Source organism: Cyprinus carpio, chromosome A11 (assembly GCF_018340385.1).
Source record: "Cyprinus carpio isolate SPL01 chromosome A11, ASM1834038v1, whole genome shotgun sequence".
NCBI classification, from domain to species: Eukaryota; Metazoa; Chordata; class Actinopteri; order Cypriniformes; family Cyprinidae; genus Cyprinus; species Cyprinus carpio.
This window is the reverse complement of record NC_056582.1, coordinates 9,200,756-9,223,744: the sequence shown is the minus strand read 5'-3', so window position 1 is coordinate 9,223,744 and position 22,989 is coordinate 9,200,756. Positions and strand designations below refer to the sequence as shown.

Sequence of the window (22,989 nt, the reverse complement as noted above, 5' to 3'; positions counted from 1 at the left end):
TTTATTGGGGTTAGTTAAGGGGCAGGTTTGTTAGTCTATTGTAATAAAATGTCCTCACCAATGTAGCAAAATGTGTCAAAAGCTGATTTGTGAGGACATCTGAAAATGGTGTTCTGTTGAAAAGGCTCGTATAAATACAAGATCTTGTTTTGCTTTGAACAATTTTAAGACAATTATCTTATTATGAAACCACTGAGAGGTCTGTAATGCTTCTGAAGTCTCTGTGTGTGTGTTTGTATGTGTGAAAAAGTACAACCACAAAGTTCTTACTGCCCACATTATTTCCCTTTGACTTTAAATAAAAGAGACATTTTCCCTCAGTGTCTCATTCTCTCGACTTTCTCTCTCTGTCTGTCCACGTTCCATTCATAGTTCACTGAGGAAGAATGAGGAGTGAATCTATGCCATTCATTTCTGGTGAGTGTGACTGCAGCCCTCCAACACACACACACACACACACACTTGTTTTTCTAGCATGGTGGGGATTTTCTACTGACTTCAGTTGTTTTTATACTGAGATAAGGATGTTTTCTATCTCTTAACCCTCACAGAATGCTTTCTGTGTTTTTAAATTTTCATTTAAATGTAACTTAGTATCTTTAGAAAGCAATTTTCCTAACTGAAACCCTTGGCTGCTTTTCCCAATGTCCTTGTTAGGGCATTAAATTAAAGAATACTCAGGGTTAAACACATGCTCAGTCGATGGCATAATGTATATTACACCAAAAATTAAATTGACTCTATTCTGTTTTGTTCATATCTCTTTTTCCTTTTTTGGAGAGACAAGACACAATTAATTTTTTTGGTTATCAACATTACATCACAAAATTCTCTGGATAGAGCTTGTATTTAACATGAAATCTTTTTTAAGGCCCCAATGTAGGCAAAACCTGAGGCACGGGCACATACTGGGCATGCTAAGACCTGTTACTAAACTAAAAAAAGCACCTGACACAGAATCAGTTTCGCTGTCTGGCAGACAACAGAAAACCCCACTGACCTACATGTTGCGCGCACACACATTCAACAAAATCCACAGTCACACATGCCCATTTGGCCTGTCAGTCTCTCTCTCACTAATAAAGAAGCTTCAAGCTGTGTGTGTGTATAGTCCTGCAGTTGCTGCTGTCATTCAGGCAGAAAAGTGTGTGTGTATGTGAGAAAAGGGGGTGAGGAAGGGAGGGCAGGCATCATGCTCCATAAAGCCGCTGTGATAGTTTGAGCATACTATTGCTTCCGACACACACTTCCAGCCGGACAGACATTCACATACTCCAGTCCCGCCGTATCCCACTTGCTGCTGTGGTTTTGGTATTGAGAGAGAGGACAGCATGCTAGCTGCCGAGGCCTCCAGGGGTGAGTTACTCCAATCTGATACAGCCAAAATGTGCTTTGAGCAAGGTATCCTGCATGTGTGAATTTGATCTGCTGTTATGAAGAAAAAGTTAAAGTTTATTATAGTTTGATAATTGTGTTTATGGCTCTTGAGCAAGTTAATAAGTTAATTTAAAACCAGTCATAATCATGCAGTCAAATTCAAATGTAATATCGTATTTAACACTAAATAAATTTTTATGTTCAAAGTACAATAAGACAGGATAGGATGGACAGGATAGGGTAGAGTAGGATAGGATAGGATAGGATTGGATAGGATAGGATAGGACAGGACAGGAAAGGACAGGACAGGATAGGATAGGATAGGATAGGATAGGATAGGATAGGACAGGACAGGACAGGACAGGACAGGACCGGATCGGATAGGATAGGATAGGATTGGACAGGACAGGACAGGACAGGACAGGATAGGATAGGATAGGATAGGATAGGATAGGATAGGATAGGACAGGACAGGACAGGACAGGACAGGACAGGACAGGATAGGATCGGATAGGATCGGATAGGAACAGATAGGATAGGATAGGATAGGATAGGATAGGATAGGATAGGATAGGATAGGATAGGATAGGATAGGATAGGATAGGATAGGATAGGATAGGACAGGACAGGACAGGACAGGATAGGATAGGATAGGATAGGATAGGATTGGACAGGACAGGACAGGACAGGACAGGATAGGATAGGACAGGACAGGACAGGACAGGACAGGACAGGACAGGATAGGATAGGATAGGATAGGATAGGACAGGACAGGACAGGACAGGATAGGATCGGATAGGATCGGATAGGAACAGATAGGATAGGATAGGATAGGATAGGATAGGATAGGATAGGATAGGATAGGACAGGACAGGACAGGACAGGATAGGATAGGATAGGATAGGATAGGATAGGATAGGATAGGATAGGATCTGATCGGATAGGATAGTATAGGATCGGATAGGATAGGATATATATATATATTAGGGGTGTAATGGTTCATGTATTCGTCCTGAATGGTCATGGTACAGACGTCACGGTTCGGTTCATGTAATCAATCTAAAAGGGGACACACACTGTAATGCAACCCAAACTGTCACAACAGGAAAGAGCAGAAGAAGAGACAATCTACACACCAACCCAAAACAAGAACTGCGAGTTCAGATGGTACGCAAGAGCTTGAAGAACCACCTGCTTGTTTTAAATCAGCAGTGTGGGAAAGTTTCGGGTTCTAGAGATCCACTGGTCATCCGACTATAAATCGGAACCCGGTTTTTATTTTTATTTTGGCCAATCTCTATTCCAGAATTGCACACAAACTGCATTGCTATTATTTCCCAAAATGTAATTATGAAGTTTGTAAAGAGGAGAAAATACTGGACCAGGCGGATCAAGCTCACTGTCGCAATGCTTGAAATATGAAGACAAATATGTGGGGGTTTATATGAATGTACCATTTTCTTTTCCTCTTACCTCCATATAATGCATATTAAAGTAGTGTTTATAAGTGCAGCTGCTTTGTTTTCCACAGTAACCAAGGAAACGCTAGTATCGCTGTCTGTCTGTGGTTTTTGTTTTATGTAGCATAATTTCATAAATCTAAAATCAGACCATTCTGTTTTTGCTTTAAATCTTGAAATTATACAATCTAATTCAAATCAAACACAACTGTTTGTGCTACATGTATGTAGCACTACTGTCTGTACAAAATAAATGAAAAAAAAAAATTCTGTTGTACCAAACTTGTATCGTGACAGGACAGAATAGGGTGAATATAAGTTGGGACAGGACAGAACAGGGTAGGATATATTATATATGATATGATAGGGTTGGATTGGATGTGTGATTGAATAATGATAGGATGAGAAAGGATAAGGCAAGGATAGGATAGGATAAGATGGTACAGGACAGGACAGTACAGGATAGGACTGGATAGGGATTGGAAGGGATATAGGATGGAATACAAACCCAGACAGCAAGCAGTTTCAGCCCAAATCCGGCCCACATCTGGCCCGCATGGATTTCACACGGGCCATATGAGGACCGGATCTCAGCCAAAACTATGTTGCTGTCTGGGAAAGGATAAGATATGATAGCAGTGTTGCAGCACTCAAGTCCGGACTCAGACTCAAGTCTGTCTCAAGTCCAAGACCATAATTTCAGCTGGTCTCGACTAATAATTGAAAATATGGTCTCGGACGCGTACTTGAGACATAAATCAAAAGAATTATGCTCTTAATTGCTGACCTGTGCCTGACCTGTCTCTCTGTCTTTCTGTTTCCATCCCTTCACGACTCCTTTCTTACATTTAATTTAAATCCCAAATCCATTGTTCTGAATGGAAGTGATCAATCAAATACTTTTCAAAAATCTGTTAGTGAAGGGTATGATTGTCACTGGTCATAAATTTAGCCATTTATGATCATGTGATCCTAAGTGGCGCATCCTTGTTCTTTATTTTGAACAGTGAGGATTTTTAAACAAATAATTCAATACAAATACATATATACATTTGAAAAAGATATCATACCATAATATAAAATCTAAATAGATTATAATTAAATAAAAATAAAAATATAAATGGATACAATCCATCCCAAATAACACCCTTCTGGGTGAGTAGTGGATAGTGATGCTCGCTTTTGAATTAGGCAGTGGATCTTTCTTGTATATCTTCCTGTCACATACTCTATATACACTTCAGGAAAATGCAATCTTTGAAAATGTAGGTGTAGAAATTAGATTAACTGTAGAGTACATGGTTAAATATGAAACCATGAAAAAAAAGTCCCTAGTAATCTATGTCTCAAACTGTACTCAGATTTGCCAAGAAATTTTACAACAAGCAGAGCTGATACTTTGAAATGATAGATAACAAAGTCTATTAAATCTAAGATTATGAAAGAGCAAAATCTGCACTACAATATTTCCATGCTGACCTTGAATTATGATTGTGAAAATGAAAACAACCCATTATTTAATCTATTGTTTCAATAACAATAACATCTATTGTGAGCCCTCATCCACTTGCTCACACTGGTGGCCATCCAAACAACTTACGATCGGATGTTAATCATTACATTTGGTCATTTTTTTTTTTTTAAATATGAAAACGGTTTCCTGTGCTCATTTTGTAGAACCTGACCAGTTAAACATTGACGTTGTTTTATCTATATATGTCCTTCTGTGGTCTCAGACAGAGACTGAGTCATGGCTCCTCGCAGCCAGGTGTGGCTTACACATGCGCACACGCACACGCACACGCACACGCACACACACACACACACACACACACACACACACACACACACACACACACCTGTTTTCGGCCATGTAGAGAGGAATGTGCCACATGCAACCACACTCAGCAAATATTAATATTACTCAAAGCCACGGGGATTCCCACAGGCTTTGTTGAAGAATCAGACCATCCCCTATGGATATTTGGCAATACGTACATGGATAAAGTCAAAAGGTCACTCAATGAGAGTGAACTGCAGAAAATAAGATATTAACTGAACTGATTTCTAATTTCATATAATTTAAAAGCATTAGCAATACTATAGCGATGTATCAACTAAACAATGAAAGAAAAGATAAACATTTATTTGTCGTTCACACTAACAGCTGTGTGTAGAAGAAATGTGATCAGAAATCATTCATTTTTAGGGGTGGTGACAAGAATGACAGGTGATATTTTACGTACAAACCTGACATTACGGGCAACAGTCAATGGGAATTTAAACAGTACAAAAAAACCACTTGTGACATGTCAAACAGGAATGACTACTAGCAACCAACAGTACAGTGACTTGGGCCTCCAGTGATTATTCAATTCAAGGGTCCCACTTTATATTAAGTGGCCTTAACTACTATGTACTTGCATCAAAAAATAAGTACAATGTACTTATTGTGTTAATATTGTTTTGCAAAACACTTTTGCTGCTATTGAGGTGGGGTATGAGTAAGGTTAGGGACAAGTTTGGTGGTATGGGTAGGTTTAAGGGTGGGTTAAGGTGTAAGGGATGGGTCAACAGTGTAATTATAAATGTAATTACAGAAATTAATTACAGATGTAATTACATGCAGGTATTTTTAAAATATAAGTACAATGTAAAAACATGTATGTACACAATAAGTACATTGTACCAAATGATTAATTAAAATGTAAGTACATAATAGTTAAGGCCACTTAATATAAAGTGGGACCAATTCAGGTTTATTTGAATAGTGCTTTTTACGATACAAATCATTGCAAAGCAAGTTTACAGAAAATTATGTTTCTACAATATTTAGTAGTATCATTAGTTTATGTACATATGGCAGAAATGTACGGAAAAATCAAAGACATAATCAAACAGGCGACGAACACTATTAACAGCAATTATTATATGACGCAATCAAACTTAAAGCAAAATTTGGTAGTTCTGTATGTTGTTTCAGAGGGGTTGGCATCATCTCTTCTCAGGTGTTCTGGATCCAGACTGAAGCGTAGCAAAACAGAGAAACAAATAGAGACATTAGCATAGCTGCTGTTCCAACCAAGTAAAATTAATTAGTTTAACCCAAGCTAAAGAATAATAATGCACATTTGATCAGATATAACTGCAGTCCAAGATTATGAGATGCATTATTTGAATGCTTGGCCAAAGAGATGTGTTTTTAATCTAGATTTAAAAAGAGAAAGTGTGTCTGCACCCTGAACATTATCAGGGAGGCTATTCCAGAGTTTGGGAGCCAAATGCAAAAAAGCTCTACCTTCTTTAGTGGACTTTGCTATCCTACCAAAAGTCTAGAGTTTTGTGACCTTAGGTAGCATGAAGGATTGTAGCGTGGAAGAAGACTTGTTAGGTACGCAGGAGCTAAACCATTAAGGGCCTTATGGGTAAGTAATACTATTTTGTAACTGATACGGAACTTAATAGGTAGCCAGTGCAGAGACAGTAGAATTGGGGTAATATGATCATATTTTCTTGACCTGGTAAGGACTCTAGCCGCTGCATTTTGGACTACCTGTAGCTTGTTTATTGAGGATGCAGGACAACCAGCTAGCAGTGCATTACAATAGTCCAGTCTAGAGCTCATGAATGCATGAACTAGCTTTTCTGCATCAGAAAGAGGTAACATGTTTCGTAGCTTGGCAATGTTTCTAAGATGGAAGAATGCTGTTTATGTAACATGGGTAATATGGTTTTCAAAAGACAAGTTGCTGTCTAATATAACACCCAGATTTTTGACTGTAGAGGAAGTAACAGTACATCCATCTAGTTGCAAATTGTTATCTACAAGATACTTTGTACTGTTTTTTGGACCAATAAGCAATCTCTGTCTTATCCGAATTTAATAGGAGAAAATTATTGGTCATCCAATTTTTAAAACACTCTGTTAGCTTAGATAATTTAGAAGTTTCATCTGGTCTCGTCGCAATATATAATTGAGTATCATCAGCATAACAGTGGAAACTAATCCCATATTTTTAATAATATTACCAAGGGGCAACGTGTATATTGAAAATAGCAGAAGACCTAGGACAGATACTTGTGGCGCTCCATATTTTACTGGTAATAAATTAATTTATTTAAATAAACAAAGTGGTAGCGATCAGACAGGTAGAATCTAAACCATCTTAAAGCCTGCCCTTGAATACCTGTATAGTTTTGTAATCGATCTATGAATATGTCATGATCTATGGTGTTGAACGCAGCACTAAGATCAAGTAAAACTAGCAATGAGATGCAGCCTTGGTCTGACGCAAGAAGCAAGTCGTTTGTAATTTTAACAAGTGAAGTTTCTGTGCAATGGTGGGGGCCTAAAACCTGACTGAAATTCTTCATAGAGATCATTTTTTTGCAGGAAGGAGCACAATTGAGCAGACACAACTTTTTCAAAAATTTTAGACATAAATGGAAGATTTGAAATGGGTCTGTAATTTGCCAGTTAACAAGGATCTAGTTGTGGTTTCTTATTAAGAGGCTTAATAACCACCAGCTTGAATGGTTTTGGGACATTACCTAAAGATAACGAAGAGTTAAAATATTGAGAAGCGGTTCTTCTGCTACAGGTAACAACTCTTTCAGTTATTTAGTGGGTACAGGATCTAATAAACATGTTGTTGGTTTAGATGCAGTGATAAGTTTATTTAGCTCTTTCTGTCCTATAGTTGTAAAGCACTGCAGTTTATCTTTGGGTGCAATGAATGAAGCTAAAGTATTAGATGCTGTAGAATCTACATTTGTTATTGTATTTCTGATGTTATCTATTTTATCAGTGGAGAAAGTCATTACTGTTAAACTGTGAGGGAATATTTAGATCGGGTGCCATCTGGTTATTTGTTAATCTAGCCACTGTGCTAAATAAAAACCTTGGATTGTTTTGGTTATTTTCTTTGAGTTTGTGGATATGATCGGCCCTGGCAGTTTTAAGAGCTTGTCTATAGCTGGACATACTGTTTTTCCACGCAATTCTAAAAACTTCCAAGTTAGTTTTTCTCCATTTGCGCTCAAGACTACGAGTTTCTTTCTTGAGAGAGTGGGTCTTACTGTTGTACCATGGCACAGTATTTTTTTCTCTAACCTTTTTCAATTTGATGGGGGCAACAGCTTCTAAAGTATTAGAGAAGATAGTGCCCATGTTGCCAGTCATTTCGTCTAGTTCGTTGTTCATGTTTATGGGTACACAGAGCAGTTGAGATAAATCAGGCAGGTTATTTGTGAATCTGTCTTTGGTGGCTGGAACAATAGTTCTGTCCGGACGATAACGCGAAGCTATATAGTTATTATCATCAATACGCAGAATGCACGATACAAGGAAATGGTCAGTAACATCATCACTTTGAGGTACGATATCTATATCAGTAAGATCGATTCCATGCGATATAATTAAATAAGCGTATGATTAAAATGATGAGTGGGCCCAGTGACGTTTTGCTTGACTCCAAAAGAGTTTTTTAGGTCAATAAACGCCTCCTAACTCCTAATGCATCATTTGTATTATCAACATGAATGTTAAAATCTCCGACAATTAGCGCTTTATCAACGGTAACCAACAGGTCTGAGAGGAAATCTCCAAATTCTTTTAGGGATTCTGTATACGGCCCTGGCAGTCTATACACAGTAGCCAGAGCAAGAGATACAGTACAATAGATTTATTTTGCATATCTGACAGTGTAACATTAAGCAGAAGTATTTCAAATTAGTTAAACCTGTATCCTGTTTTTTGAGTAACATTGAGAATATCACTATATATTGTTGCAACACCTCCCCCACAACCAGTCTGACGGGGCTCATGTTTATAACAGTAGTTTGGTGGAGTAGACTCATTTAGACCAATATAATCATTTGGTTTTAGCCAGGTTTCAGTCAAGCAGAGTACATCAAAACTATTATTTGTGATCATTTTATTTACAATAACTGATTTGGGTGTGAGTGATCTAATGTTTATGAGCCCAAAAATTAAAAATAGTTTTTGTTCATTTATTTTACATTTTTCTGGTTTAATTACAATCAGATTTTTTCTAGATCCTAGATTAAATTTATATTTTGACCTCACTATTCGGGGAACAGACACAGTCTTAATAGATTGGACAGCGCAAGTACTTCTATCATTTAAGCGGGTAGAACAAAAGCCATCATAGCAGTTATTTGAGAACTGGCTTACTAGTCATATGAAGTGTAGCGTCCTGGAGATGTTGTCCGACAGGAGTTCTGTTCCGACTCTGCTGGGGTGCAGGCTATCATTTACATTACATTTATATTTAGTCATTTAGCAGACGCTTTTATCCAAAGCGACTTACAAATGAGAACAATAGAAGCAATCAGACTAACCAGAGAACAACAACAGTATACAAGTGCCATGACAAGTCTCAGTTAGTCTAGCACAGAACCCGTAGCAAGGTTTTTTTTTCTTCTCAAGAATAGGATATACAAGAAAAGGTAAGTGCTAGTAGTTGGTCAAGTGCTGGCGAAAAAGATGAGTCTTTAGATGTTTTTTGAACATGAGTAAAGACTCAGCTGTTCGAATTGAGATCGGGAGGTCATTCCACCAGCCGGGCACAGTCCATGAAAAGGTCCGTGATAGTGATTTTGAACCTCTTTGGGATGGCACTACAAGGCGTCGTTCACTTGCAGAACGCAAGTTTCTGGAGGGCGCATAAGTTTGAACTACTGAGTTTAGGTATATTGGTGTCGTGCCAGTGGTCATCTTGTAGGCAAGCATCAGTACCTTGAATCTGATGCAAGCGGCTACTGGTAGCCGGTGTAACGTGAGCTTTTTTTTGCTCATTGAAGACAACCCTCGCTGCTGCATTCTGGATCAGTTGTAGAGGCTTGATAGTACATGCAGGAAGGCCCACCATTAGAGCATTACAATAGTCCAGTCTGGAGAGAACAAGAGCTTGGACAAGAAGTTGTGTGGTTACAACTTCTCTGACAGGAAGGGTCTAATCTTCCTAATGTTGTATAGGACAAATCTGCAGGACTGGGTCGTTGTAGCAATATGGTCTGTGAAGCTTAACTGATGATCCATCACAACTCCTAGGTTTCTGGCTGTCCTAGAAGGAGTTATGGTCGACGAACCCAGCTGCATAGATTAGTTGTGGTGAAACGATGGGTTAGCTGGAACCACAAGCAGTTCTGTCTTAGTAAGGTTAATCTGAAGGTGATGGTCCTTCGCCCAGCTAGAAATGTCACTCAGACAGCGTATACTTAACACTCACAAACTTTTTAGTGTTTTGCCTTTAATGCTTTTAAGTTTGGAAGTTATAGCTAACACAAGATATTTGGGTCACACAAGAAAAAACATGACAGATTGCATTCCAAAAAATACACTGAAAGTCACTGAACAATTCGAGCGATGCTGTGAACGCTCATTTACATATATTGTATATTACATATACATAGTGTTTGAATTCCATAAATAACTATATAGAATCTAAGTGGCTGCATCTTTTTCACAACTAACTTTCCCTTTCTTTGCCACATTCATTATTTAATGTTTAACTAGTCCCAGGCTGATTTTTGTGAATGTAGAAAGTCAATTCCCCTCAAGTTTGCACAAGAGTCCAATTAACAAAATGAAGTTTACTGCATTAATTAAAGTATGACCATGTTAGCCTAACATCTTACAACTAAAGGGTATCTAAATGCATTTTATCTCCATTTTGAACGAGATAGGCTATATAATTTAAAACCAAACAAACAACTTCTTGATGTCTTCGCATGTGCCTGCAAAGTGTGCTTGTGATATTTCTTTCCAATAAATGCCATTTGATTTCACATTTTGTTGCCTAATGCAATGACTTTGACATTTTAACAGTTCGATATATGTTTTGCTTATTTCCCAGTGTTCAAGATAATATAGCCAGTCTCACTCTCAATGTCGCAACCATACCACATAAAACCATATTTGCAGAAGTGAAAGTAGAAAACGCCACATTAGTGCCAGACTAACACGTCATTAATATATTAAACAAACTTGATCATTTAAGTCAGTGTACTATTTCTTACATAAACGTGATGTCAAGAGCGTTAGAGGGGTGGTTTTGTTGTGACACCTGAATTTGTGAGAGATACCTGCCGTTGTGAGAGAGTGACTCACCTGTAATGTTCGCGCTTGTACGGAAGTGCATATAAAGGTTGGGCAGGTAAGCGCACGCGCTAATTCTGACTGTCCAGGTGAGCTCAGACCTGCTCGCGCTGCATGATCGCATCCCGCGTTTGTTTGCGTGTGAATATGAACTGTATCTTTTTTCTCCTGTGATCAGAAAACGTGAGGACTAATGGGGATTGTTTCATTCTACCTTGTCCTTCACTTCTGGCTCGCCACTGTCGGAGGTAAGACTGAGGAAAATGTTCATCAATAACACACATACAGTAGCATACATACGAGCAGTTTCGTTCTTTACTCAGCTTTTAATTCCGGCTTTAAACTTATTAATCATTTGCGACGGCAAAAGTTTGTTTATTATAATTATTTATTTATTTATTTTTACCCCATTTACTTCATTATTTTAAAGATTTTAATAATAGTAGTTTTTTATTTTGATAATTATGATTCAATATTTTGAAAATATTAATTATTTTAGTTTAAATGTCATGTGGAGATAGATTCTCTTATTTACATTTAAATAGTTTAATATTGTGAGCTTCAACTTGTGTTTTTATGAGAAATGTAGCTAAGTAAATAGTTCCTGTTACTGTGACATACTTATGTAAATATTCATTGTATGAAGATTCACAAAATATTAATCGCATTCAAATGTGACTTAAAACTTGGAACATGAAACACAAAAAGTGTTACTGTCAACTAACTGATCATTTTTATAGAAGAACAAACTCATCCTGACTTCACAAGACAATTAGTTACTAAACATGACAACAAAATTAACAAAAAGTGACACACACACACACACACACAAAACACACACACACACACATATATATATATATATATATATATATATATATATATATATATATATATATATATATATATATATATATATATATATATATATATATGGTAACCAGTCCAAAAAAAATACATAAATGCTACCATTCATGCCCAGTGCATGCTGGGAAGACAGAGAATGGGACTGAACCACAAACCCATTTTCTTTTTCTAGTGTAAGCATATTTCAACTTACGAATGTGTTAGTTCATCTCACCTGCTATGTTTATTGGTTTCACTTAAGACATCAGCATATATTGTTGTAATAGAAAAGTATTAATAAGCTGCATTACATGCAAGTGAAGAAAAACAACAAATTGATTTAAGAATTATTTTCAGTGTACTTGTTGCTCAGACTACTTTTTGGCAGACAGCAAAAATATCAGCTGACTTTGTATGGTTTTGATGTTGCATGAGAAACTTTGTAGCCTAGAGAAAAGCGAACCGCATCCACAAACCACGCTCTGCTCTGTTGTGTGTACAGGGACGTGTTCTCATTTTAACGCTCTCTCCTGTGACGAGTGTCTGCAGCTGGGGCCACGGTGCGCCTGGTGCACACTACAGGTAACACAACTGATTTTGCTTTCAACATTTTTCAGAATGCAGATAACTAACTCTTTATATACTTTATATACACTCTCAGAAAAAAGGTACAAAAGCTGTCACTGGGGCGCGGTACCTTTTCAAAAGATACAGTTTTGTACCTTTTAGCTACTAATGTATGTACAGTACACTTTAGGTACTTATATGTATCTTTATGGTACCAATATGGACTCTTTAGGTACAAAGGTGTGCCTTTTGAAAAGGTACCGCCCCAGTGACAGCTTTTGTACCTTTTTTTTTCTAAGAGTGTACTGTAGCAACAATGATAGTAAATTATTCTTCACATCCTTTTTTTTTATTTATTTAAAAAATTGCCATCATGACGGTGCATGGAGCACCAAAATATATTTTTAAGAGAGGTTCGTCAATCGGCTTATTTTGAATATTTATATTTTTTCAACTGTTTTCGTTAATTCTGTCACTACGCAACACTCTAAAGTGTTACCAATAATAATTAACATGATTGTTTATCTAGAATTTCACCGACTTTTTCTCAATCAATGAGAGATGCGACACACCAGAGGCTCTTCTTCAGAAAGGATGCTCCGGCGAATTTGTGGAGTTCCCCGTCACGAATGTCAAAGTGCTGAAGGATCAAGGCTTAGGAAAGAGTGCCAACCACACTAATGTTTCATACGTCGCACCGCAGAAGATGCGCCTCCAGCTTAGGCCAGGTATAAAAATGGGTGACACAGATTTGAAAATCAAAGAAATGATTCTCTACCTACCCACAGCTGCTCCTCTGCTGTTGAGGTACTTCCCCTGATGGTACGATTAGAAAGATTTAGTCATTCAGAGACAAAAAACCAACTATAAACGAATTACATAATGTCTACAGGTTATAGTGGGTGCCGAAGATCACTCTGACCTGGAAAACATTTGTACCACACTGGAATCTTAGAATGTAAACTTGTGCCATTTTGAGCTTTATTTGTAATTTCTCCTCTACAGGAAGTCAGCTGACCTTTCAAATTCAAGTGCAGGAACCGGAGGACCATCCGGTGGACATTTATTACCTGATGGACCTGTCAGCATCTATGATTGATGATCTGAAAATGATCAAAGACTTGGGTTCGATGCTCTCCAAAGAGATGGCTACGCTTACCAGCAAATTCAGATTAGGATTCGGTTCCTTTGTGGAGAAACCAGTTCTGCCTTTCATCAAAATAACACACGAAGAGCTGGCCAATCCCTGCAGGTGATTCCCATGATACACCACCTTAGCCAGATCTAAAGGGTCTGCCGGTATAATCCCAAGAAGTAAGATGAATGGGGCATCAATGGGGGGGGAAGTGTGATTTAATTTCAACCAATCATATTTATGACCTCTGAGATCAGTGAGTTCCATCACATGACATCATCTTCCATTTAGAAGTGAGTGATGAACCTTTTCAGACAATAGAACCCCATTTTTATCACTTTACTCTTTTGCAGGAGTGTTGATTATGAATGTCTCCCAACATTTGGATACAGACATCTTCTGTCATTAACAAGCAGTATTGACAAGTTTAATGAGATCATCTCAAAGCAGCAGGTATCGGCGAACATCGACGTGCCAGAGGGCGGTTTTGACGCCATCATGCAGGCTGCGGTGTGCGGGGTGAGTCCATTTCCACAGACTCCCTTGAAATCCTTTGCTTTTATGGAGGGATGCCATTTTGTTTTAACTTCTGGAAACGTCCCTCTCAATGCAGGACAGGATTGGCTGGCAGAACAATTCCATGAAGCTGCTGGTGTTTGTGAGTGATGCAGATTCTCATTTTGGGATGGACAGCAAAATGTCCGGCATCGTTGTCCCCAATGACGGAGAGTGTTACCTGGATGACAACAATGAGTATTCAATGACTGCCCATCTGGTAAGATGAAGTCTGCAGCTTCAGTTCCTGAGTAATCAGGAAATTTGGATCACTTAAAGGAATATTCTGGGTTTCAATGAACATTTTTTTATTTGCCACAAATAAAACCAGGGCCGTCGCTAGTAGGGTGAAAAGTGGTGATGATTTTAGGGGCCCACGGCTGTGGGGGGGGGCCCTCGGCGACTGCCTGAGACCAGCATGAAGCATACGCTCAGGACAGTTGATGGGCCACTGCTGCGCGTCATCAAGAAAGCTGTTCATTTGCATGTGATTTTAAGCCTTGCCAGTTAAAACATTCAAGAGATTTTAAAGCATGCAAACAGATGCATAAGAACTCAACTGAGTGTTCACACAGTGTGTTCGATGCACACACAGAGAGCCATGTCCCAGATGCTCAAACTTTGAATTGCGTTCTCCTTCGCATCCTCTTGCAATTGAATGAATAAATAAACCTCATCAATATAAACATTCAAGCACAAAAAGAAGCGACAGAGCTTAATTCAGCATGTTCTGTGCACGTACAGAGAGCCACGTCTCACAGCCCTTGAACACTGAATTAAACGGTCTGATAGAGCTTGTTCTGTGAATTTAAAGAGAGCCACGTCTCACAGCCCTTGAACACTGAATTAAACGAATTTTGATTCTTCAGTTTCAAAAAAAAAAAAGGAAAAGTAATATGTTTAAAAGTATGCGTTTACCTTAATATACATTTGGTAGTTGACATGCTTTATTACTACTAAAACTTTTGTAAAAACCTTTTTTAAATAATTAACTTTATTTTTAATTATTTTATTTTTATTGCAGCTTTTATTGTGGTAGTTTTTAAATGAAAACATACATAGGATATAATTGTACTTTATTTATACTTGAAAATATAATATAATATAATGTTTTTGTAAAGCTGCTTGAAATTATAAAATTATTTTTATTTTTGTTTTAGTCAAAAATATTAATATCAAATTTAATATAAAATAAAAAAGACACCATTTAATTTGTCAACTACTCACAAAAGCATATGGGGGAAAATTCCCAAAGGTTTTTTGTTTGTTTGTTTGTTTGTTTGTTTGTTTTTTTTTGAAGAAAAGAAAAGAAAGCTTATAATTTTGTGAAAGCATGTCAAGTAATAATTCAGATTATTATTATTATTATTATTATTTTTTTAGATTCTGTAAATAAAACTTAAGCTGTATTTAACCTGGAATATTCCTTTACAAAGTCCAAAATGTTAGTTCTTGTTTAATTATTTTATTTTTATTTTAATGGTTTTAAAAACAAATTAACGGAGTTCCATCCTATCTCCTGTAGTTTATTTTATTTTTTTTATTTTTTTTGAATTTGTTGTCTGACTGGATGTCTTGTTTTTGTACTTTTGTCCTCTATATTTAGGAGTATCCAACATTAGGGCAGCTTGTCGAAAAACTGGTTGAAAACAATATCCTGCTCATATTCGCTGTGACCGACAATCAGAGACAGAACTACGAGGTGAGAAAAGAGCAAGGGATTTTTCTCTCCTATGTTAATTCATTTTAGGCCACAATGAGGCAAACAAAAAGGCATGTGTTTTTCTGTGTATGTGGAACCTGAGAGGACCTGTGAAGAAAGATGTATCAGTGTGTGAATAGAATGCATGAATCACTGGTGTATTCAATTCTCTTTACAACATGTTTAAACACAGCCTTTATCACATCACCCAGACCGACCTCTCATGACACAAATATTTTATGTTTTCTGAGTTCCCCTTTTCTTTCGTCTTTTTCTCTTTCTCCTTATCGCTCTCCCACATCTCAAATTCTGTGGCTACTCTCCTGGAGTTTGGAGTTGATGTTTAACCACCTTCTGCCTTTCTGATAGAATTATGCAAGTCTGATTCCTGGTGCTACTGTGGGGGTGTTGGCATCCGATTCAAGGAACATTCTGGAGCTCATCATGACCTCGTATAAGGTACATGAATGCATATTAGTCTTCACAAGACTTAGTGTAAAAAGGGTAATGTGAGAGTGTAGGCCAACATTCACACATTCAGTGGTCATGTACAGTACGTGTTTTTTATGCTTTGCAAACTTTCTGTGGTCTTTTGAATGTTTTGCAAATTCTGATGATTTAAGGAAAAGAATGTTTTGCAAATTCTGATGATTTAAGGAAAAGCCCCTATTGCAAATTAAGGAAAAGCCCCTATTGCAAAGCCCCTATTGCAAATTCTGATGATTTAAGCAAAAGCCCCTATTGACCAGCCCCTATTACAAATGAAAAATAAATTAGAAAAACAATTAATTAAAAATAAAGGAGATTTTGTTGTAAATGTATTTTTGAAAGAAACCATATATATATATATATATATACGAAATATTATTTTTTCAGCCTATAGCTACTTGTTATTTATTTATTTGTATGTATTACTAATTGTAATACATTAATGCATGTATTATTTTAATTATTATAAGTAAAAAAAATAATTCACTTTTTGGTAATAATTCTAATAGTTTCTCATTGAGGCCAGCAAAAAAAACAAAAAAACAAAAAGGATCATGGCAATTGAAAATCTGGATTCTGAGATGGCCATACATATAGTGGTCATATTATTAATATATTTTGATTGAGGGAAGGCCATATGTTTTGTTGATATGTTGTTTAGTTGATATTAATAATCATTGAGTGTCTCATGCAGACATGCATTTTCATCTGTTCTGCATAGATAATCCTCTCACACTCAATGATTATTTGGTTATTTTTTGAAAAATATTTTTGAGTGCACTCGTTCTATGGCTGTTGTTTGATCTCTTCATCTCCATTCTCCATCCCCCATTCTCTCTTACCTCTGCCTGCACTCTATTTTTCATTACACCCCTCCATTACACCTGAGGGCTGCACATCCAGGCCTACCTGACACAGGCCCACTATGGTGCCGTATTATGGCAGTGTAAAGTCTGTGACAAACCCCAGTAAATAAGCTAGAATAGACTATTTGAACTGAAGCTGATGATCTAATATCACTCTGGACGTGTTGGCACCTGGTGTGCTCGTATTGCTGACTCTGCATGAGTCATCCAGACACATGGTGAGCTGCTCAGGGGCTTCATCTAACAGCGTACTTACATAACATTATTGAATTTTTCATTCTGATTGGCTGGCACAGGGTTTGGCTGATTTGTTTTCTATAATACCCAGCTCTATAAAATACTCGATTCTGATCAAATGCAGCATTATATAATGACCACTAAACATGATTTTCTACATAGCTGTGCTAGTTTAATATCTCTTATGTCACTCTGTGTGATCTCACAAATAAAATTAATTATTTGTTTTAGTTTGTGTTTTGCTGGGGGGGGTTTTTGTTTGTTTGTTTTGCATTTTTGTTTTGTTTTTCCATTTTGTTTAGTTTTTTGTTTTTGTTTTTAATTTAGTTTTTTTGTTTGTTTCTTGTTTGTTTTGTTTTTAACTTCTTTTGGTTTTATGTTTGTTTGGTTATTTATTTTTAGCTGTGTAGAAAATTATCAGCCTCTACACAGGGGTCCTGATCACCACATCAAGGTTTATTTTGCAATAATGACTGGCTCAAAGAAAAGTTTTTACATTAAAATATTTATAAAATCCTACTCTTCACACAGGACTTTGTGTATGTTGTTTGATTGACAGGAACTAAGGTCAGAGATTGATCTGGAGGTTCTGGGCAACACTGAGGGTCTGCAGATTTCCTTCACAGCACTCTGTCAGGATGGGACCATCATCCCTGGATGTAAAAACTGCTCCAATGTCAAAGCTGGTGATGTGGTCAGTGCTTCATTCAATCTTCCTTTACAGTAATGATTCCCTATTAGATTAAAACAGGACTGAAGCAAAAAAAAAAAAAAGTGTGTCATGTGTCATGCATCTGTTCGATAAAATAACAAACGTGTCATATGCAAGTATGATATATAATGCAATGACTATAATGTTATTATAGATTGTTGCTCTCATTGTGCTGTACATAACAGCTTTATGTTTAAAAAAATCCCCCACCAAACAAGTTTATTTGAATCATACACAATTTCTCAAAGAAACTGAAACAAGAAGTATCTTTTTTTTCACTCAGGTATCTTTTAATGTTACGGTCGAGTTAAAAGGCTGTCTTGCCGGTCCACGACGGTTTTCCTTGCGCCCTGTGGGTTTCCAAGATGCCCTGGAGATCGAACTGGAGTCTCAGTGTGTGTGTGACTGTCATCAAACCCCTGAAGCGAGCAGTGCCTTCTGCAGCCGAGGGCGTGGGGCGCTGGAGTGCGGCACCTGTGTGTGTGATCCAGGCTTTGTGGGGCCCAAGTGTGAGTGCACAGAGGGTCAAGAACAAATCAGTGACTGCAGGTGAGAACAAGCATCATGGAGTGTTTCCTGCGAGGCATGCAGACAAATTTTAATGTGTGATTATGCGTGTGGCAGGGCACATGAAGGTGCGGAGATGTGCAGCGGACTGGGCGAGTGTTTTTGCGGACAGTGTGTGTGCCACCCGTCCAGTTTCGGTCGTGTGTATGGGCCGTACTGCGAGTGCGACAACTTTTCCTGCCTCAGGTTCAGAGGAGAGCTTTGCGGAGGTCAGTACCCAGTGTAACCCTGTCTCAAGGTTTGAGTGGAGGAAAAGAAAGTGCTGTCAGGGTGGGAGGGATATTTGATCTGCTCTCGCACTGTGGAATGTTAATGAAAGAATAACATGCTGATAATTGCCACAACAGTTGCTGTACTCAGGAGGATATGGGACAAAGGGTTTAAAATGGACTTCCCATGTTTGTATTTATTTACATATCGATGCGAGTGTGCAATGTGAGGATTTCATATTTACTTTAGGGCTGTCAATATAGTGTGATAATCATAACTGATCAAGTGTGATAAATTATATAAAAAAAAAAAATGAAATTAATAAAATAATTATGTAATAATGAATTTTCTTACAATTGGAGCATTCAAGTTTTTAAGCTTTTGTCTTAAGTGAAATGTTTTCAGCAAATATTGATAATTGATTATGTTAATATTTTGAGTAATAAAAAATAAAAAAAAAATATGAACTGACAAAACTGATTTATTATTAATTAATTTGGAATTTACTTTTTACATTTTTATACTTTTTTTATTCATTATTTTTTTTTAATGTCTCATGCTCACAAAGGCTGTATCTCATATGCTCAACCAAGTCTGAATTTATTTGATCAAAAATACAGTAAATATCATTACAATTTAAAATAGCTGTTTATTTTAAAATAAATTTAAAAAGAAATATATTTATTCCTGTGATGGCAAAGCTGAATTTTCAGCATCACTACTTCAGTCTTCAGTGTCACATGATCCTTCAGAAATCATTCTACTATGGTGATTTGCTGCTCAACAAACATTCCACTGAAAAATTATATATATATATATATATATATATATATATATATATATATATATATATATATATATATATATATATATATATATATAAATAAATGTTTGTTTCTTTGTTTGTTTGTTTGTGTAGGTCACGGGGAATGTGACTGTGGCGAGTGTGTGTGTCACAGCGGTTGGATGGGAGAGTTCTGTAACTGCAGCACCAGCAACAACTCATGCTTGTCTCCGGATAGTTCCATCTGCAGCGGACGGGGCAAGTGTGTGTGTGGGAAGTGCGAGTGCACCGTTCCCGGAGCCTCAGGAGAGTGGTGCCAAAGGTGCCCAACCTGTGGAGATATCTGTAGCTTACCCAGGTAAAGACATCCATGTGCATCTGTGACAGAAGCTTCATAATGAATATGCAGCATTTAAAGACATTTGTTTTGGTTACAACCTGGTTTGAATCATTGTGGGCTGTCTGATTTAAGTAATAAGCAGTTCAATAAAATGAAAAAAAATCATGTTTTTTTTTTTTTTTTTTTTTTTTTTTATTATTGTAATTTTGAGAATTTTATTATTTAAATGGCCTAAGGCATATTTCCAGAGATTTCCAGAGGGCATATATAAGCACCAAAAGGCATGTGGCAGCTCTGCAGTATTGCATTTCCTTCCCACTAAAGGTCCTGTCACCCTGTGGGTCATTTGACTCTGTGATAGAGCGATACAGAGAAAATGAGACTGAAAATGAGAGAGAGCAGCTCTGGAAAAAACACTCACAAAGAACACAAAACAAAGCTTCCTCTAGAGACAAACTCTCTCCGTGGACTCAACAGGTTTTTTTATGTTTTATGTTTTTTTTTTATGTGTCCCGCAGGTCTTGTGTGGAGTGTTACCTCAAAGCCAGGGACCCATTGGATGAGTGTGGCGTGAAGTGCAACTCCCTACATACCACTGTCAGCAATTCCACAGGTCAGAATCCATTGTTTTGTTTTCCACAGTGTCCGTTTATCAGAGGTAACATGGTAACTTTTTGGCATTATTTACTCCGCTCATGTCATTCTAAACCTGTATATTCCAAGTCTTCTGACTCTTATAGACAATAGTATTATACGTTCTATGGCAAGCCGTTTTAACATTTAATCTATAAAATGTACTACTATCTATTTTCATGTGCTACTAGTACAATTTTTTTTTTTTTAGTTAATAGTATTTATTCCATCAGGTACAAATACTTCTTTGTTGGCTACTAGAGCTTATTCTTTAGGTACTACTAGTACCTTTAAAAAATATACTAGTATTTATTAATTAGATACTAGTGCTTATTTCAATAGTGACTAGTGACTATTCTGCACTTAACTATTCATAACTATTCCTTACTAGCAACACATTTCAAATTTTTGATATTGACTTCTATAGGGACCTGTCATTCAGATATCAACTCTTCAGTTCTGACTAGTATGTATTGCAGTTGTGACTAGTACAAATATCTGAATGACAGATCTTTATTGAAGTCAATGGTAAAAATTTGAAATAGTATGTTAGTAGTAACAGTAGAATAGCTACTAGACACAACTGATATAATTACTAGTATCTAATTATAAGTACTAGTATCTTTTAAAAGTTACTAGCACCTAAAGAATAAGCACAAGTAGCTTATAAATTAGTACAAGTACTTAATGGAATAGATAATGGTAGCTAACAAAATAAGAACTTGTAACATGAAAATAGATACTATTACGTTTTAAAGATTTAATGTTAAAATGGCTTCCCATATACTTTCATGTTGATTTCTTCCAAAACCTCAAAATCTTTCTTCATATTCTCCTTTACGCACGTACAAAGCAGACAGCCTTTAGATCAGCCCTCTTGACACCTCACAAAGGAAACATGCTACTTGGCTTGTTGTGTGGAGAGCCTATTGTCGGGGACCACTGGGTTTCAAAACCCTCAAGTGTCTATACAAGATCAGCCTATTATATGAACCCTGAGATCACAAGCCACTGGTGCTGTGGAGGCTGCCTCTATACACTCTCTGGCTGAAAGACAATCAAAAGACACAGAACACTGTCTGTCTTTGATAAAGACACATGAAAGACAAAAGAAAGAGATATAAAGAGATTGTATTTTTGAGAGGGGTAATATCATACATGCATGACATGGTATATATTTAAAGGAAGAATACTAGTGTAAATTTTAGAGACAAAAATGTAGTAAGGGAATTGATTTTACCCGTCAAGAGTTTATTGGATTGTGAAAAGGGATTATTATAGGACATGTGGTTGGAAAGGAGGGGTTTAAAATACAAGAGGTCTTGGTGATGTCATCAGAAAAAAAAAAAGGTTTTAGAGGCGGAGCTATTATATTTTGATTAAAGATTCAATATTTGATTAAAGAAACCTTTGTTTTCTTTTTGATAATTCAAGAACATGTATTAAGAAAATAAAAATGTTATGTTAATATATATTTTTATTGTCAGATTTTGAAGAGAGTCGGGCGACATTTTGCACCTTACAGAGTGAGGACCACTGTCTACTGTCTTTCAGCTTGGTGGACAGTGATCATGGCAGCATCATTTACAACACCAAGCTTCATGGTGAGACAATATATATATATATATATATATATATATATAATGTATATATGTGTGTGTGTGTACACATATACACGAACATTTACATGAACATATACAGTTTAACTTAGAATAAAGTTACGTTTTATTTTTTAAATTGTTTGTGTAATTGTTTGTATAATTATTCTACAGACTGCCCTGAGCCTCCAAACGCTCCGTTGATCGCTCTGGGCGTGTGCATGTCTGTCCTCATTATTGGCATTATGCTCCTTGTGATCTGGAAGTTTCTTGTTTCTGTCCATGACCGGAAAGAGGTTGCCAAGTTTGAGGCAGAGAAGGCAAAAGCAAAATGGCAGTCGGTATGATAACATTATCAAGAGAACATTACACAGAAGTTTCTATTCATTTTAATGTGTTAAAGGTCCAATTCAATTTAAATAATTGTGTTTTTGTCCATCTTTCATCCCCAGGGCACGAATCCTCTTTTCAGGAGCTCGACATCAACATTTAAAAATGTGACCTACAAAAGCAGAGGGCAGCAAAATACTTATATTTCTTAGGTCTACTGACCAATTTTGTGTGTTGAAACACAGAAAGTAGGCTTCTTTTTACAAGGAGCGATTACTGTTTTTTTTCCTTATTTTCTTGTACTGTACAAGTGAGACACTGTGTGTGTGTGTGGGTGTGCGCATGTTTATGTGGTTTATGAGGACACAAATTTGTATAATGACATGGGTGTGACACAGATATTACAATATGAAGGTGATTTATGAGGACACTACCAGTGTCGCAGTAATTCAAAAGGCT

At 36.9% G+C, this 22,989-nt stretch overlaps 1 protein-coding gene across 2 annotated transcripts; it reads left to right on the top strand.

Annotated features, from left to right (window-relative positions):
• Positions 1–1,210: 1,210 nt before the first annotated feature.
• Positions 1,211–22,989, top strand: LOC109070878 (integrin beta-6-like). 2 transcript variants are annotated; one of them, XM_042766156.1, is made up of 17 exons: positions 1,211–1,356; positions 11,138–11,207; positions 12,308–12,387; positions 12,902–13,100; positions 13,378–13,624; positions 13,861–14,026; positions 14,121–14,282; positions 15,669–15,764; positions 16,134–16,223; positions 17,916–18,050; positions 18,352–18,617; positions 18,693–18,844; positions 19,765–19,987; positions 20,488–20,582; positions 22,090–22,206; positions 22,375–22,541; positions 22,653–22,989. In XM_042766156.1, exons 2-17 carry the CDS (start codon positions 11,153–11,155, stop codon positions 22,740–22,742), a joined length of 2,340 nt encoding a protein of 779 aa, XP_042622090.1. In that variant the 5' UTR covers positions 1,211–1,356; positions 11,138–11,152; the 3' UTR covers positions 22,743–22,989. The 2 variants fall into 2 exon arrangements, with proteins under 2 accessions (XP_042622090.1, XP_042622091.1); XM_042766157.1 differs by lacking the exon at positions 1,211–1,356 and adding an exon at positions 11,007–11,048.

Bases quoted from the DNA above. Each gene is read 5' to 3' on its own strand.
- LOC109070878 (XM_042766156.1), top strand. From the start codon at position 11,153: ATGGGGATTGTTTCATTCTACCTTGTCCTTCACTTCTGGCTCGCCACT. The intron at 13,101-13,377 runs GTATAAAAATGG...TCTCCTCTACAG, and splicing joins GCGCCTCCAGCTTAGGCCAG to GAAGTCAGCTGACCTTTCAA. The intron at 14,027-14,120 runs GTGAGTCCATTT...CTCTCAATGCAG, and splicing joins TGCAGGCTGCGGTGTGCGGG to GACAGGATTGGCTGGCAGAA.